The sequence below is a fragment of the Syngnathus acus genome, chromosome 10 (genome assembly GCF_901709675.1).
Source record: "Syngnathus acus chromosome 10, fSynAcu1.2, whole genome shotgun sequence".
NCBI classification, from domain to species: Eukaryota; Metazoa; Chordata; class Actinopteri; order Syngnathiformes; family Syngnathidae; genus Syngnathus; species Syngnathus acus.
In genome coordinates, this window is record NC_051095.1 from 22,061,835 (window position 1) to 22,074,957 (window position 13,123).

At 42.5% G+C, this 13,123-nt stretch overlaps 1 protein-coding gene across 1 annotated transcript; it reads right to left on the reverse strand.

Annotated features, from left to right (window-relative positions):
• Positions 1-4,809: 4,809 nt before the first annotated feature.
• LOC119129185 (POU domain, class 3, transcription factor 4-like) lies at positions 4,810-7,101 on the reverse strand. The gene has a single exon (XM_037262268.1). It carries the CDS (start codon positions 7,001-7,003, stop codon positions 5,846-5,848), a length of 1,158 nt encoding a protein of 385 aa, XP_037118163.1. The 5' UTR covers positions 7,004-7,101; the 3' UTR covers positions 4,810-5,845.
• Positions 7,102-13,123: the final 6,022 nt, after the last annotated feature.

The window sequence follows — 13,123 nt, forward strand, 5'->3', positions numbered from 1 at the left end:
TTCACTCTGACCATGCCTTTTTGTATTTTAGATGGAATTATGACAAACTTTTTAAAGACCAATCCGTAGTCATTTTGAAATCAGTTTATGCTTTTATTTCCTCGTAAAATTTATAAATTAAGGGTTAATTAAAGCAACAGCAATTCAAACTTAAAAACAAACAAAAATTATAATAGCTAATAAAAAATCGGATGTGCTTAAGAGTAAAAACATTTTTAAATCACAGTCAAATCTACATTCAGAGACAAAGTCGCTGCCTTTACGTAAAGAGGTTTAAATCTCTTTTTAGACCATCCTTGAACAAAGACTTTATGTTCTCCGAGTACTGGTGTCAGTTTTTTTTGTGGGTACTAATTTCGCCCAGGTCTGTAAAACATTACATTAGGCTCATTGGAGATTCAAAATTCATCCCACGAAAGTGCCCAACCTCTTTCCAAATCCAGGTGCGATTGACTCCTGAGGATGAGCAGTATAGAAAATGGACGAATAAAGTACAGCGAAACGTCTGCCTTTTGATGTTGTGTCCTCAACCGGTGCAAGGAGCTAAAGACGCCACTGGGTGGTAACACTGATCAGTGTATGACTTTTGTGGCACATTCTACTACGAGGTCCCAGGAGGGACATAATTCACAAGATTATTTTCTCACGCGCACTACTGAAATGCTCGCATACATTCTGAGTGTATATGCCATTCCCTCAGATTACTAATCCATAACTATATAACAATCTACTATAGTCTGTTACCCCAGTTTGTTAATCCATACCCTCAGTTTACTCAGTTCGTTCAAATTACTGAAAGAGCGTTTTAATGGTGTGTCCAAATATCCACCAGTTTAAAAAAAACGTACAAAAATATGTTGATTAGCGGGTACAAGGACTAAAAATGCCGAATGGCTACACAAAAACTGACTTTATTCTCAGAATTCTGACTTTAAAGTCGGAATTCTGACTTTATTCTCAGAATTCTGACTTTTTTCTCAGAATTCTGAGAATAAAGTCAGCATTCTGAGAATAAAGTCAGAATTCTGACTTTAAAGTCAGAATCCTGTCACCTCTCGTTTTTTTTTTTCTTCACTGGCCCTAATCCTCTTCCGTAGTGTTCTGTTGTAGATTTATGTTGCATTATTAGTTTAATGGATAAAGTGAGAAAGGGGTAGGACTCTAAAAAGCTATCCTTCCTCCTACTCCTTTTCGAGCATTCTTTATTGATTTTATTTTCAGTTTGTTGGTTTATTATTTGTTTGTTTGTTTGTTGTACGGACTTATATATGGCACTTTAAAGTGTTTTTTTTTTTTTTAATCTTTATGTTTTAAATATGTTCGAAATAAAGATATCAATCAATCAATCAGTCAATCAATCAATACATTTTCAGTAGTGTGGAAGTGTTACAGTTGTAATAGTAATTTAGCTGTTTTCTGCCTTGTGTATGTGTGAGCGTCTCTGTCGTGTGATAATCCTAAATTATGTCCCCGACAGCCGCTCACATTCTATTCTGGATCCAGTGTGTTATGTAAACTTTTTCCACTCTTTCCACTTTTTTTTCACTTTTTCTTGATCTTCTTTTGTCTGACAAAGCTTTTGTGTGTTTGTGTGACAGCAGAAGATTGGGAATCTTGGCTGAAAAGCAGATGGATATGAGGAAATGCTACCATCTTTACACACACACACACACACACACACACGCACTTGCCTATGGACCAGCTGTTGTCCTCTGTCTTTGTGGCTGTCTGAGTTGACTCCATGTCCCCCCTCTCTCTCCTGGATAATGCATCTGCAGCCTGGGAGCTGAGAGGTAAACACTGAGGCTAATTGCTTTGACATGCTGCTCTTTGTTTTGGCCTCCTGGTGCTAATCAAGCAGTCTGCTAATAAGTCTGCCTGGCAAGGAAACATAACTGTGTCCAGACTGGGAGGAAGTATAAAGGGACAGGGTGTGTGTGAGTTGGTCTCCATGATCTTGTGTTGCAGCCCACATTTGTATACGTCAGCTGCATTTCCCACGGTGCCGCCATGACTCGGTAGCGCCCCATTCAGGTGTGAATCTATTTATCCTCATTAACAAGAATCTCCCCCAAGTCAGCCAATTAGCACGCTGCTCCAAATGAAGCCATTAGCTGTCACATGAGGTAGAGGCAATACTTGTCATTGGTCCGCTGTGTGTGCGTGTGTGCGTCTGCATTCACTCTTGCTGCTAATAAAAGCAAGAGAATTAATGGAGCGGGCGTGTGTGATAATGAGTTAATGTGGAACAAGCAGGACAAGCAGTGATCAGTCTCAAATGAAGATATCACACACTGTGATTTACTCTCCCAGAGCTATAAACAGGCCATCCTACCCTTACTTATCTGTGTCTTGTGTGTATTCATTAGACATGCTGTTAGGGTAAGTGGGATGGCAAAAACACCCCTCTAAGTGCGGAGATACTGCTTGACTGTAGGTTTTGAAATAAGACCTCGTAATTGCCACTGCTGCGGTGTGACTGGAAAGCAACGTTAAAATTTGGAAGCTGACTAGATTCAAAACTAACAACAATAGAGACGTACCGTATTTTGAAAAAACATTGATCTATTTCAAATCAAGGTTACTGGGGACTCAATAATGTCATTGGAGCTTTTTAAATCAATTAACTAATCAATGAGGATGTTTGGATACATGTGGTGTGGAGGAACACTCCCTTACCTTAAATTTATATTTAAAATATCTTTTGATATTAACTTTTAGAGGGACTTCAATGTTGTTCTGAATGAAAAGACAAATTCACACATCCATAACTTTCTGCTATATTGTCAAGCACATTTTCAGCCATTTCTTACTGCTTTGTGTATTCACCTCTGTCCATTTGTCCCCCGCCCTTTATCATGTGGCTGCTGTTGCTTTGTACACAAAAGAGTGACCACATTGCCGACAAACAGCTCATTAGTTGAACAGCGTGGTTCAATAATTTGGATTACACACAGCCGAGGTATCATGTGCCCAAATTCAAGTGTCAAAGCATTTGTTCAGACTTCAAAGTGAAAGAACAAAAATACCAAAAAGGCTGGTTTAGCGCCACTGTTTTCTAAAATCATTGCAACGACGAGAGAGAATAAAAAGAGACTTCCTTGCGAAGAGCTGGCATTGATCCAAGAAGGTACAGAAGAGGAAATAATTAAAAGGGGGGAAAATACCTCTTCGTTTTATTTTACTAGCAGCAGAGCTTTCCCCTCAAATTGTCTAAATATATGAGGTGATTATGATTTTTAAAGAGATACGGGGACCAATTTGATGCCATTTAAAACTGATTTCTGATGCGTGTTGCACATTCTTGCACTCTTGCTTCTTCTTGGTGTTCTCTAATTAAGCATATAACAATGCTTGTCTGCCTCACAGACCACAAGAGAACACCCTGTAGGGATGATCTGTCTAAATGGGTCAATAATTCATGTGCAACAAGTGTGGGAACAACCCAAAGCATCACTTAAAATATTTCATTCCATAGAAACAGAAAAAACAGCATATACACACACGTGTGTGTGTGTGTGCGCATGCGTGTGTGTGTGTGTGTGTGTGTGTGTGCGTCTGTGATGAGCAGTGAGTCTTTCAATCTCATCATGAAGCCACCACATCTCTCTGACTCAGGATCTGATTCAGAGCCTCAGTAACCTTGCAAGAGTCATCAAATCTCAAACATTTTAGAGGACACAATTCCAATATACTGTATATATTTTGCTGACATTCACCTGTTTCTTTTTCACCCCTTGACGTGTTTCGAGAGTCAATCATTTCTGCACCAGTGAGTTATTCAAGTATTAGTTAATCTTTAAAAATGTGCTTCCTCTCAGACTCCACATGTTCTAGGGCCACTAAAGTAGTAAAGCGCTTCAATTTGTGTGCTAATCTGAACTCTACATTTTTGTTCATTTGCTAGCTCTCCTCCATCAGACGCATTCAACGCCCATCATTTGCAACTAAAACGGTTGGATGGCTATATATTTTGTTTTACTTCCTTCCATATTGTCGTAGGCGTCCCCTTTTACCTCCATCCTCACTCCTTCTTCATCCTCTCTTTCTGTCTCTCCCAACCCCCTCCCAGGGCCGCAGACTGAGGAGATGCATAAATTCAAGACACATTAGTATTCCAGTCAGGCTCTCTGTTTTCAAGGCAAGGCCCTAACACCCTCCCCCCACACCCCCTCCTTCACTCGCCCTCTCCAGCTCTATTTTTGAATCATTTAAACAGTGCTGCATTTAGTTATTTCAAAACCACCGCTCATTTATTTTCAAGCTTCACAATTTTTTTTTCAGGAATCAAGTTCTAGTTTGCTTTTGCATCGCCAATTATACGGAACTGTAGTCTTTGAAATGAGATTCATGCTTCTCTGTGTGTGCGTGCTTGTGCGTGTGTCAACGCGTGTGCACGCGCGGGCTGTCAGGCCCATTGGCCCAGGCGATACATCACGCATGTCTGATCAAGGAGGGCATAGGGCCCCGACAATAACATTTCAGAGGAACTGCATACAGCGTCTCGTTTTTTTTTCAGTGATCAGCCTACAGCCAAGACTATCGAGCCACTCGGTAGGATATTTACAGCTGTTGGGGACACCAAAACCTATGGGGGGGGGGGGGCATTTCGGACATGGCAATCAAAAGGAGACGCTGCTTTTGAAGGGGAGTATGTATCAAACACACATTACACTAGAATCATTTATTTAATTAGTTAGTCTAGATTGGGTTATAGTCTAATGTTTGAGGTGTTTAAATAGAACTTTAACGTAATAATATGTTAATAATAATAATAATATTGCTGAACTTTAATTATTACAGTGAACAATTGTAACAAGAAACTGTTTATTACAACATACATAGTTTATTTCAAAACATAATACAAGCTTTATACTGAAAATAAATAATTACTTGAGCTGTCATCGAAATTTGGAATAAACCCGCCGAAACAGTTCAATCTTATACTGAAAATATTTTTTTTTTACATTGGTAATTAAGTGCAGGAATAACTAAGAGCATTTGTTTAAATTAATGACTTCAAAATGGTAATATATAAAACTGTACAATATTCGAAAAAATACTTGTGAAATAAACCAAAAAACAGGAGTATTTAATATTATAAAATTTGGATAGTGAACGTACAATAGAATTATAGGCAGGTGAATAGCGTCAAACCCATTTTTTCTATTCACGGCTCCTCTTCAGAGTCTACACAGTTTAAATGGTCGAAGATGGATGAAATAAAACAAAATACGTTTATAAATAACTGCTCTTGTGAGTGGCCGTGTAAACTACAGGCCACAACGGAAGGATTAAAATATAAATTTTCAAGTGCTATTGTGTTGGTAGAACATACCACTGGAATGAGGGCCTATAGGCAAATATATTTATAAACAAATGTATTTGCTTATAAGCAAAAAAATAATAACAGCAATTACAGATGTTGTACGAGTGTGTTACAAAATAATAACACGGGAGGATTGAGTGAGCTGAGTGGACAATAAAATTACACGTGGTGCCCAAACACTGAAATATCAAATCAGCTCAGAAAACAAGAATCATTTGTGTTCCGAAAACCCCCCCAAAAGAGGGGGGAAATTATAACAGCAGTCCCATTTGTTGGATTATGGTGAGAAAAAACTAAAGGCGCTGGTAGATTATAGGCACATATTTGTATTTATATCCAAACATTTTGACCGGCTCCACAGAGTGCGGTGAAATGATGGAATAATGACCTCGTGGCGCTTCGAAAGAGGCGAAGGCTGAGCGCGTATCTCCGGCGCTGGATCTCGTGAGTCTGGAGCAGTCTGTACCGGTGGGACTCGTACCGCGAGAGTCCAGCCCTCCCGGAGCGGTGCGGCGGTCAGAGGTCGTGGCACGACGACGCGTCCCCCGCGCTCCCGCCGTGGGAATAAGGAGCTTCGTGGGGCGGCGGCGGCTCCCCGGGCGGCGTCATGCGCTTCTCTTTCTGCCTCCGGTTGCAGAACCACACGCGGACAACTTCCTTCTCCAGCTGCAGCGTGTCCGCCAGCGACGTGATTTCCTGCGCGGATGGTTTGGGACACTTGAGAAAGTGCGTCTCCAGGACCCCCTTAACGCTGACCTCAATGGACGTCCTCTTCTTCCTCTTCCTCCCCTGAGCTGCGATCTTGTCTATACTGCTGGAGCTGCCCGTGGACGAATCTGCCTCCTCCAACCACTTGTTTAGCAGCGGCTTGAGTTTGCACATGTTTTTAAAGCTCAGCTGTAGAGCCTCGAACCTGCAGATGGTCGTTTGGGAAAAGACGTTACCGTAGAGTGTGCCCAGCGCCAGTCCCACGTCGGCCTGCGTGAAGCCCAGCTTGATCCTCCGCTGCTTGAATTGCTTGGCAAAGTGTTCCAGCTCGTCCGACGTCGGCGTCTCCTCATCGGAGTGGTCGTGGCAGTGGTGGCCACCCAGGTCGCTGTGCTCGGGGCTGAGCGTATCCCTGAGGCCCGGGTGCATGGCTTGGCCCTGCGGGTTGGGCGGAGGGGTGAGCCCGCCGTGCTCCAGCATGCCGTTGACGGTGAAGCCCGTCTGGGAGTAGATATTGATCTGCTGCCCGCTGCTGATGGAGGAGTTGTGGGACACCGGAGTCCCCCACGCCGCCGGGTGGTTCCCATGATTGTTGTGGTGTGGGGAATGATGAGCGACGTGCGGCGAACGGTGATGAATGATGCCGAGCTGCAAGTCTTCTCTGCCCGGTTTGACGTCCTGCTGCTCCATCGAGGCCGACCACGGGCTGCTATCCGACAGATTGCTCGCCCACTGGTGCCCGAGGGGGTGCCCGTTGCTCTGGACGTTCTGCAGGTAGTCACTGTGCAGGAGTTTCTGGTGGCCTCTGAAGGGGCTAGCAGGCTGCATGGCCTGACTGTCCGGGTGGATCATGGGACTGGATCCGAGCAAGGTGTAGGGGCTGGAGGCAGCTGTGGCCATGCTGGCTGGCTGGCTGCTGAACCCCACTGGCGATACTAAAGTGAGCTTCAGCTCAGCCTCTGACATCTCCCTCTCTCTGGAGTGAGGCGTTGACTGACGGCAACAACCGCCACTCACCGGCCGAGAACGCCGCAGCCGCGACACCTCTCCACCAATGACAACGCCCCCCCCCCCCCCCCCCCCCACACACACACACACACGCGCGCGCACACGCACCATGACCACCTCCGGGCGCGGAACCGCAGAGAGGGTTAAGGGTGATCGAACCGGAAGTGAGTCCAAGTGCTGGTCCATTGAGTCTGTATGTGGAACAATGTGCGCGTGGAGCGCAGTTCCTCTTTATTAATCGAAGTTTCCAACTGCTTTACGCGCAGGTTTAATGACGCTCCTGTCACCCCTGAGCGCGTGCGAAGGAGGTTTAAGCTCCAGTGGCATTTGTCAGACGTGCCAACACTTAATTTAGAAGGATACAATCAAACCTGGTCCGCTTCTAGGAGATAATCATTAACTTTCTGTAAACACTTGCTCAGGACTGTTCCTGCACGTCAAGATCTTGCACTTTTGCGCGTGGAACACTCCACACAACACAACACAACACAACACAACACAACACACGCACACACACACGAATGTAACTAATAAAGCACATTAGTAAAAAATCTGTCAAAAATGCAAAAATTAGCCCTGAAAAACTCACTTCTGTTGCTACTATATGGAAGCCATCGATTTCTCACATTGCGCATGTTCTGATGCAAGTACATTTATTCTCGACTCGTAACATTCTCGTTACAATTCAGCAAGATATTTCTGCTCATATCTAACTACTGCTCACTATAATTTCCTGTTGAAGAATGTGTGCCAGCATCCTTATTGCTTTCCAATTCCATTAAATATATTGTGGGGCTCCCAGGTTAAGCTTGATTTAAATTTGCATACATTTTCATACATTTAGGAGAAATAAAAAGCAGGCTCGAGCCGGCAGAAAGTCATTAGGTAGCGTCGAGCCGTGGAGGAGCCAAGCAGGAGGCCGGAGCAGGTGATCGAACGGCGCGGCGCGGAGGATGTGTTGGCAGGACCGCTGGACATCAACCGACCTCGGTGACCGGAAACTGGCATGCACCAAAGACTGATGATGACCGAGTAAGATGCGTTAGAACTGAAGTGAAATAACATTAGGTTGCTACTACTAATTATTATTATTATAATGTTTAAGAATTGATTTTGCGTGTATGTGTGTGCATGCGTGCGCGCGCGCGCGCGTGTTTGCTCCGGTGGTATTGTTCGGTGGAAGATGTGAGAAATTTACTCCGTGTAAGTTTTTTTTTCTCCCGAAAATGCATGCAGTTGGAGTTTAGTTTAACTCGTGCTATTAAAAGAAAAGCTACGAATGTGAATTTAGAAAAAAAAAAAGCAATTATCCTGTTATATAATTGCATGCATTATTTTACCTATACAATAGCCTACTTCGGGATATATTGCAAAGCAAAAAGAAACGTTTTATTTCGACGGTTTTTAATAAATCGTATAGCACCTGCCTCCATGGTTTTAAAGCACGTATTTTGGTGCGCTTAAAGTGGACAAGAGTGCTGCTTTGAGAGAGGGGGCTGTATTGCTCTCGATAGTCTAAGTTTCTAAGTGTAACAGATGCTTCTCTAGAAACGCTCCGCGTGCTGATTCCTTTTATTCCCATCAACATTTTTCTGCCGTCGAGCTCGTTTCCATAGTGAGGCGAATAAAAGGCAAATCCCCGCTCCGCGCCTCCAATAAAGAGCCCATTCACAGATAACCCGACACAGCCCTGCTACACTGACTGCCTCTCTCCTACCGAGGTGCACATTACTGCTCAATAAGACAAGCTAATGACTCATAATTTCTCTCATTTGCTCTTTCGGAATTAATAGTTTGTTTAGAGTTTGCTGTTTGTTTGTTTTGTGGTTTTAAGCGACGTTTGTGGTAACTTTTACCGCTGCATGAATAAAACAAACAGGGACGTAACAACAATTCTCGAAATGAATGCCACATTAGATATTTGTGTTTTCAAAACAGAACTATGGGCTGCATTAGTAGGAGTGTTGTTGAAATCGGACTGGCCGTTTTCTGTGGAGTGAAATCACCATGGTGTTGATTTTTTTTTTTTTGCACGAAATCTTCCACAAAGGGTTTATGTATTTTCTCTGTCACAGCGTCATGACACCTACAAGAATACACTTCCAGCATAATTGGTGATATTAAAATCTTTTAAATGTTCTAAATTAATATGGTGCACCACAGGACGGAATTGTGTGTATTTATTTATGTATTGCGGTACAATTTTCTATTTACTTCTATCAGATTAAAAAGGTTCAGACTGCTATTGAGACAGCACTGGGCCTCAGGCTTCACCCTGTCACTGAGTGTCATGACCTCTGTAAACTTTCCCCACGCATGAGCACTGACCCCCTCGATTCTTTGAGTCAAACCCATATATGTGTTAATGTGTTGAACGAGAAATATCTCAATGCACTCAGTTTAGCCCAGCAGCTCTGGACAAGATGAAAAGATTGTATCTGCTAATTATGGGAATTATTAATTTTTATGTTAATGAACACTGGAAGGCAATAACAAAATATGTGTGCAAGTATGTGTTTTATTAAAGTGGCAGAGGCTAATATACATTAAATAATAATACTTTATACAGACAGATCACAAAAGACTAATAATCAAAACCCCCCATCAGCGCATGATGTCGAGAACAGTGAAATTTTGTTTAAAGAGTTCAGCCCTAAATACAAACTATTCTCATCTGCATGACGCTGCTGATACAGTGTTTGTTTTCATAACGAATTTAGAACATAAATGTTTATCATTTCTTTATTTTCTTCCCGACAAGAATAATTGAAGTGCATGTTTATAGTTTTTCTTGTGTTTGATCATGTCTGCATAAAATGTATAGCTTTTCAGCAGATTTTTGTTTTTGTTTCCCGAATTAAAATTTGAAATTGGGTTTATGTCGATCAATAGTACGTTTAATAATTTGAATCCTGACTTTTCTTTTTTAGATTAAGACTGTTTTAAAAAACGATTATTGCATAGCAATGAAATTGTTGTCAAAGGTGCACCACAAGCTGTATTTTTAACTCAGTGATTTAGTAACATTCTCACACCAAATGACTCAGCAAGTGTTAACTCCAACTGACTGGTTATTGGCTGTTCCATTCTGTTGTTACACATTTAAAAGGTTGAACATAAAAACAGAGGCAAGGTTAGGATTGTGGATCTTAGAGATATTTAAATTAACGTGAGGGATGCAGGTGTAAACAAAGTGACATTTTGTAGCATTGTTGTGACAGTAAACACAACCAATCATTAGATAATGTTGTTTTGAATAATTGAAGTTCTCACAAAATGTAATTATGTTTTTCCCAAACAATTGCAAAAAGAAGCTTCAAAGAGAGCGTCAAGGCCTTCAAACTGCATTTGTATTTTCCATTAGTATTCCAATATGATGCAAAGTCGAGCATAACATTATTTGACTTTGTGGTTAATTAGAAATTGAATTGAGTGAAAACAATAGACTGCCCTAGGTCAGGGACTCTTTTTTTTTTATTATTCTCACTGAAACTGTCTTTCCGTTGCTTAGAAAAGAGTATGTCACAATAATATTCTCCATCTATGAGAATTTTAATCATAAAATTATAAGATTATTCTGCATATGTTTGTGTGTGCGTGTGTGTGCGTGTGTGTTTGCTACATGTGCTGTTTGCAAAGTGGCTGTACGTTTATTGTTACTGTGTGAGTGAAGGAGCCTCTGTTGGTTAAAATCTACATAACATTACCATCTGTTAAAATCCAAATCACTTCACTCACACGTAGAGCAATGAAGAAAAATAGAGAGTCTATATAATCATATAACGTCTGCTCTTCAGCAGCTCTTCAACTCCTCTTCCATATAGCTACTCCTCTCTTTGCCTGCATTGAAAGCTGAAAAGAACACTGGTCTGGGCTGGGACCAATGAAGGTGTGTGCAAGTGTATTTGATGTGGACAAATTTTAATAAATTGCTTTCCAAATAAGAAATTTTTTTTTTGACAAAAACATATTTGGTCAACTTTATTCGGTAATAAAACACCAAACAAACCAGGTAGCTTGCTGCCATGGCTAAACAACTAACACCCATACCTACCTACCTACCCCCATCCCATCCCCAAACAAATCAACCCCCCTCCTCAAATGCACACATACACACACAGGTCCCTCTGAAGGAGCAGGCGGAGTCGACAGTTGCACATCTGCATTTCAAACACAGACTCTCTGGGATTCATTATTAATTAGCCCACTGAGCCCTGGAGGCCTGAACACACACATGCACGCACACACACACGCACGCACACACGCACACACACGAGCACGCGTAAGTGTGGCATTGCACCGTTCCATCATCTGATCTATTCTTGATTCCCGAGCTAGTGAATGATAAAGGGTGATGAATTAATGGACTGGATGGGTATCCTGCCCAAGTGCCAATGCATTGTATTGAAAGTTGTCTGTATATACAATGCATATGTGGTAAAAGACTGCATGTGAATGCAGCTCAACCCATGTGAGATGAAAAAAAGTATTGTTTCTCCATTTGACACCAATAAAGTCAACTACACACCTCCATGGCCTTTGTTTGCTTGAGTCACTGCAACCTTACTGTTGTGCTTTCTCTAACAATTGCTTAATCGTGTGTTTTTGTGGGTACCGGTGGTAGAGGCAGATCAGAAGGACATCCAGTGATTATGCATGAGCAACGTCTCCTGGGCCCACACGCACGCACACGCACGAGTCAAACACACAGCAGCAAAAACACTGTCCACAACACATCCTACTGCTGCACAAAGTTTGGGCCTCACACTTTACTAAAATAAACACAGCAATGTATCCTATTGTGCGGCTCTGCATTAGCATGCAAGGGGGCAGACGCAGAGCTCATCGAAGAGTATCAGATTGCACAGGATTCTCAGACATGATGGTGCGTTGACTGCTAATATTTAGAGTGCAGCATCTCAAGCCTGAAAGGAGCCTCTTTTGCTCTTGAAGTGAGTTAGGTCATTAATTTGTGATGTACTAAAACGTGTCATAAACTGATCCCAGGTAAAATTCCACCTATCCTTTACGGCTCAGATGATGTTACAACGGTGACTTGCAAGATGGCCTCTTTGCGCTCTCACTACAACATAACACTTCTCACATGGTTGGCTAGCTCCAGGCTATAATCTGGAATGTGATAGGGTGACAAAGTCTGTATTTAATTGCATAATTGAGCAGGAACGAAGCATCAGCACCTTTTCCTCCAGGCCTCCCGGAGGCGGAGTCTGCTGTTCAGATGTCCTCGTCCGTCTCTGGTCAAACTGCAGAGAAGCAACACATACCGGCTGCGACATCTCCTGCAAGCATCGGCGCCTCTTGAACCAATCAGATGTGATTCAGTGCCAGTGGTGGACCTCCGCTGAGCACATGCGCTTCCTGATGTTGCAGGGCATGCTGGGTAGCGGTGGGATTTGCACCGGGGGAACAGACCACTTCTCTCCAGCACAACGCGCTCTTTGTTAGATGAAGAGGCCGAGCGAAGAAGCCGCAGAAATGTTGTTACAAGTTTCGAAAGGGAATTCTCGTTCCCTGTCCGAGATGTTTCCTCAGTCCACTCTTTCGTTCAAAGGAAGGCACACATGATTTTTGGTTTCATAGCAATTCTACCTGGGGTCTCAAAAGGGAAGAACAACAAATATCGGAAACATTTAATACAGAAGAATATGTTTATTCAGATACGTGGTTTTCGGATGAATGGACCCCCTCTGATGTGCTGTGCTGCCAGTGTGTGCAGCTCTTTGCGATTGCGGTCATGCACGTTGTGATGTGTGGGTTTTCATGTTTGGGTTGGACGCATGAGACGGGTGAAGAGACCTTATACCCCCTGTAGGCAGGAACTCTGGGTGGAGAGGGAAAGACGTCCAACACTCTCATTTCTCATTACGTATCACATTTGTATTTATGTGCTAGCCCGGGTGTGTCTAGGTCTAGGACGTGACAAACTCAACAGCAGCAATTATAGTGGGCTGCTTGCAAAACATGATTCGAATGTTCTGTCTGCATTCAAGGAAACCATTTTTTTCTCCACAACTTGTGTTTGACTTGGTAATCTTTAATAACAATTTCTTAATTATA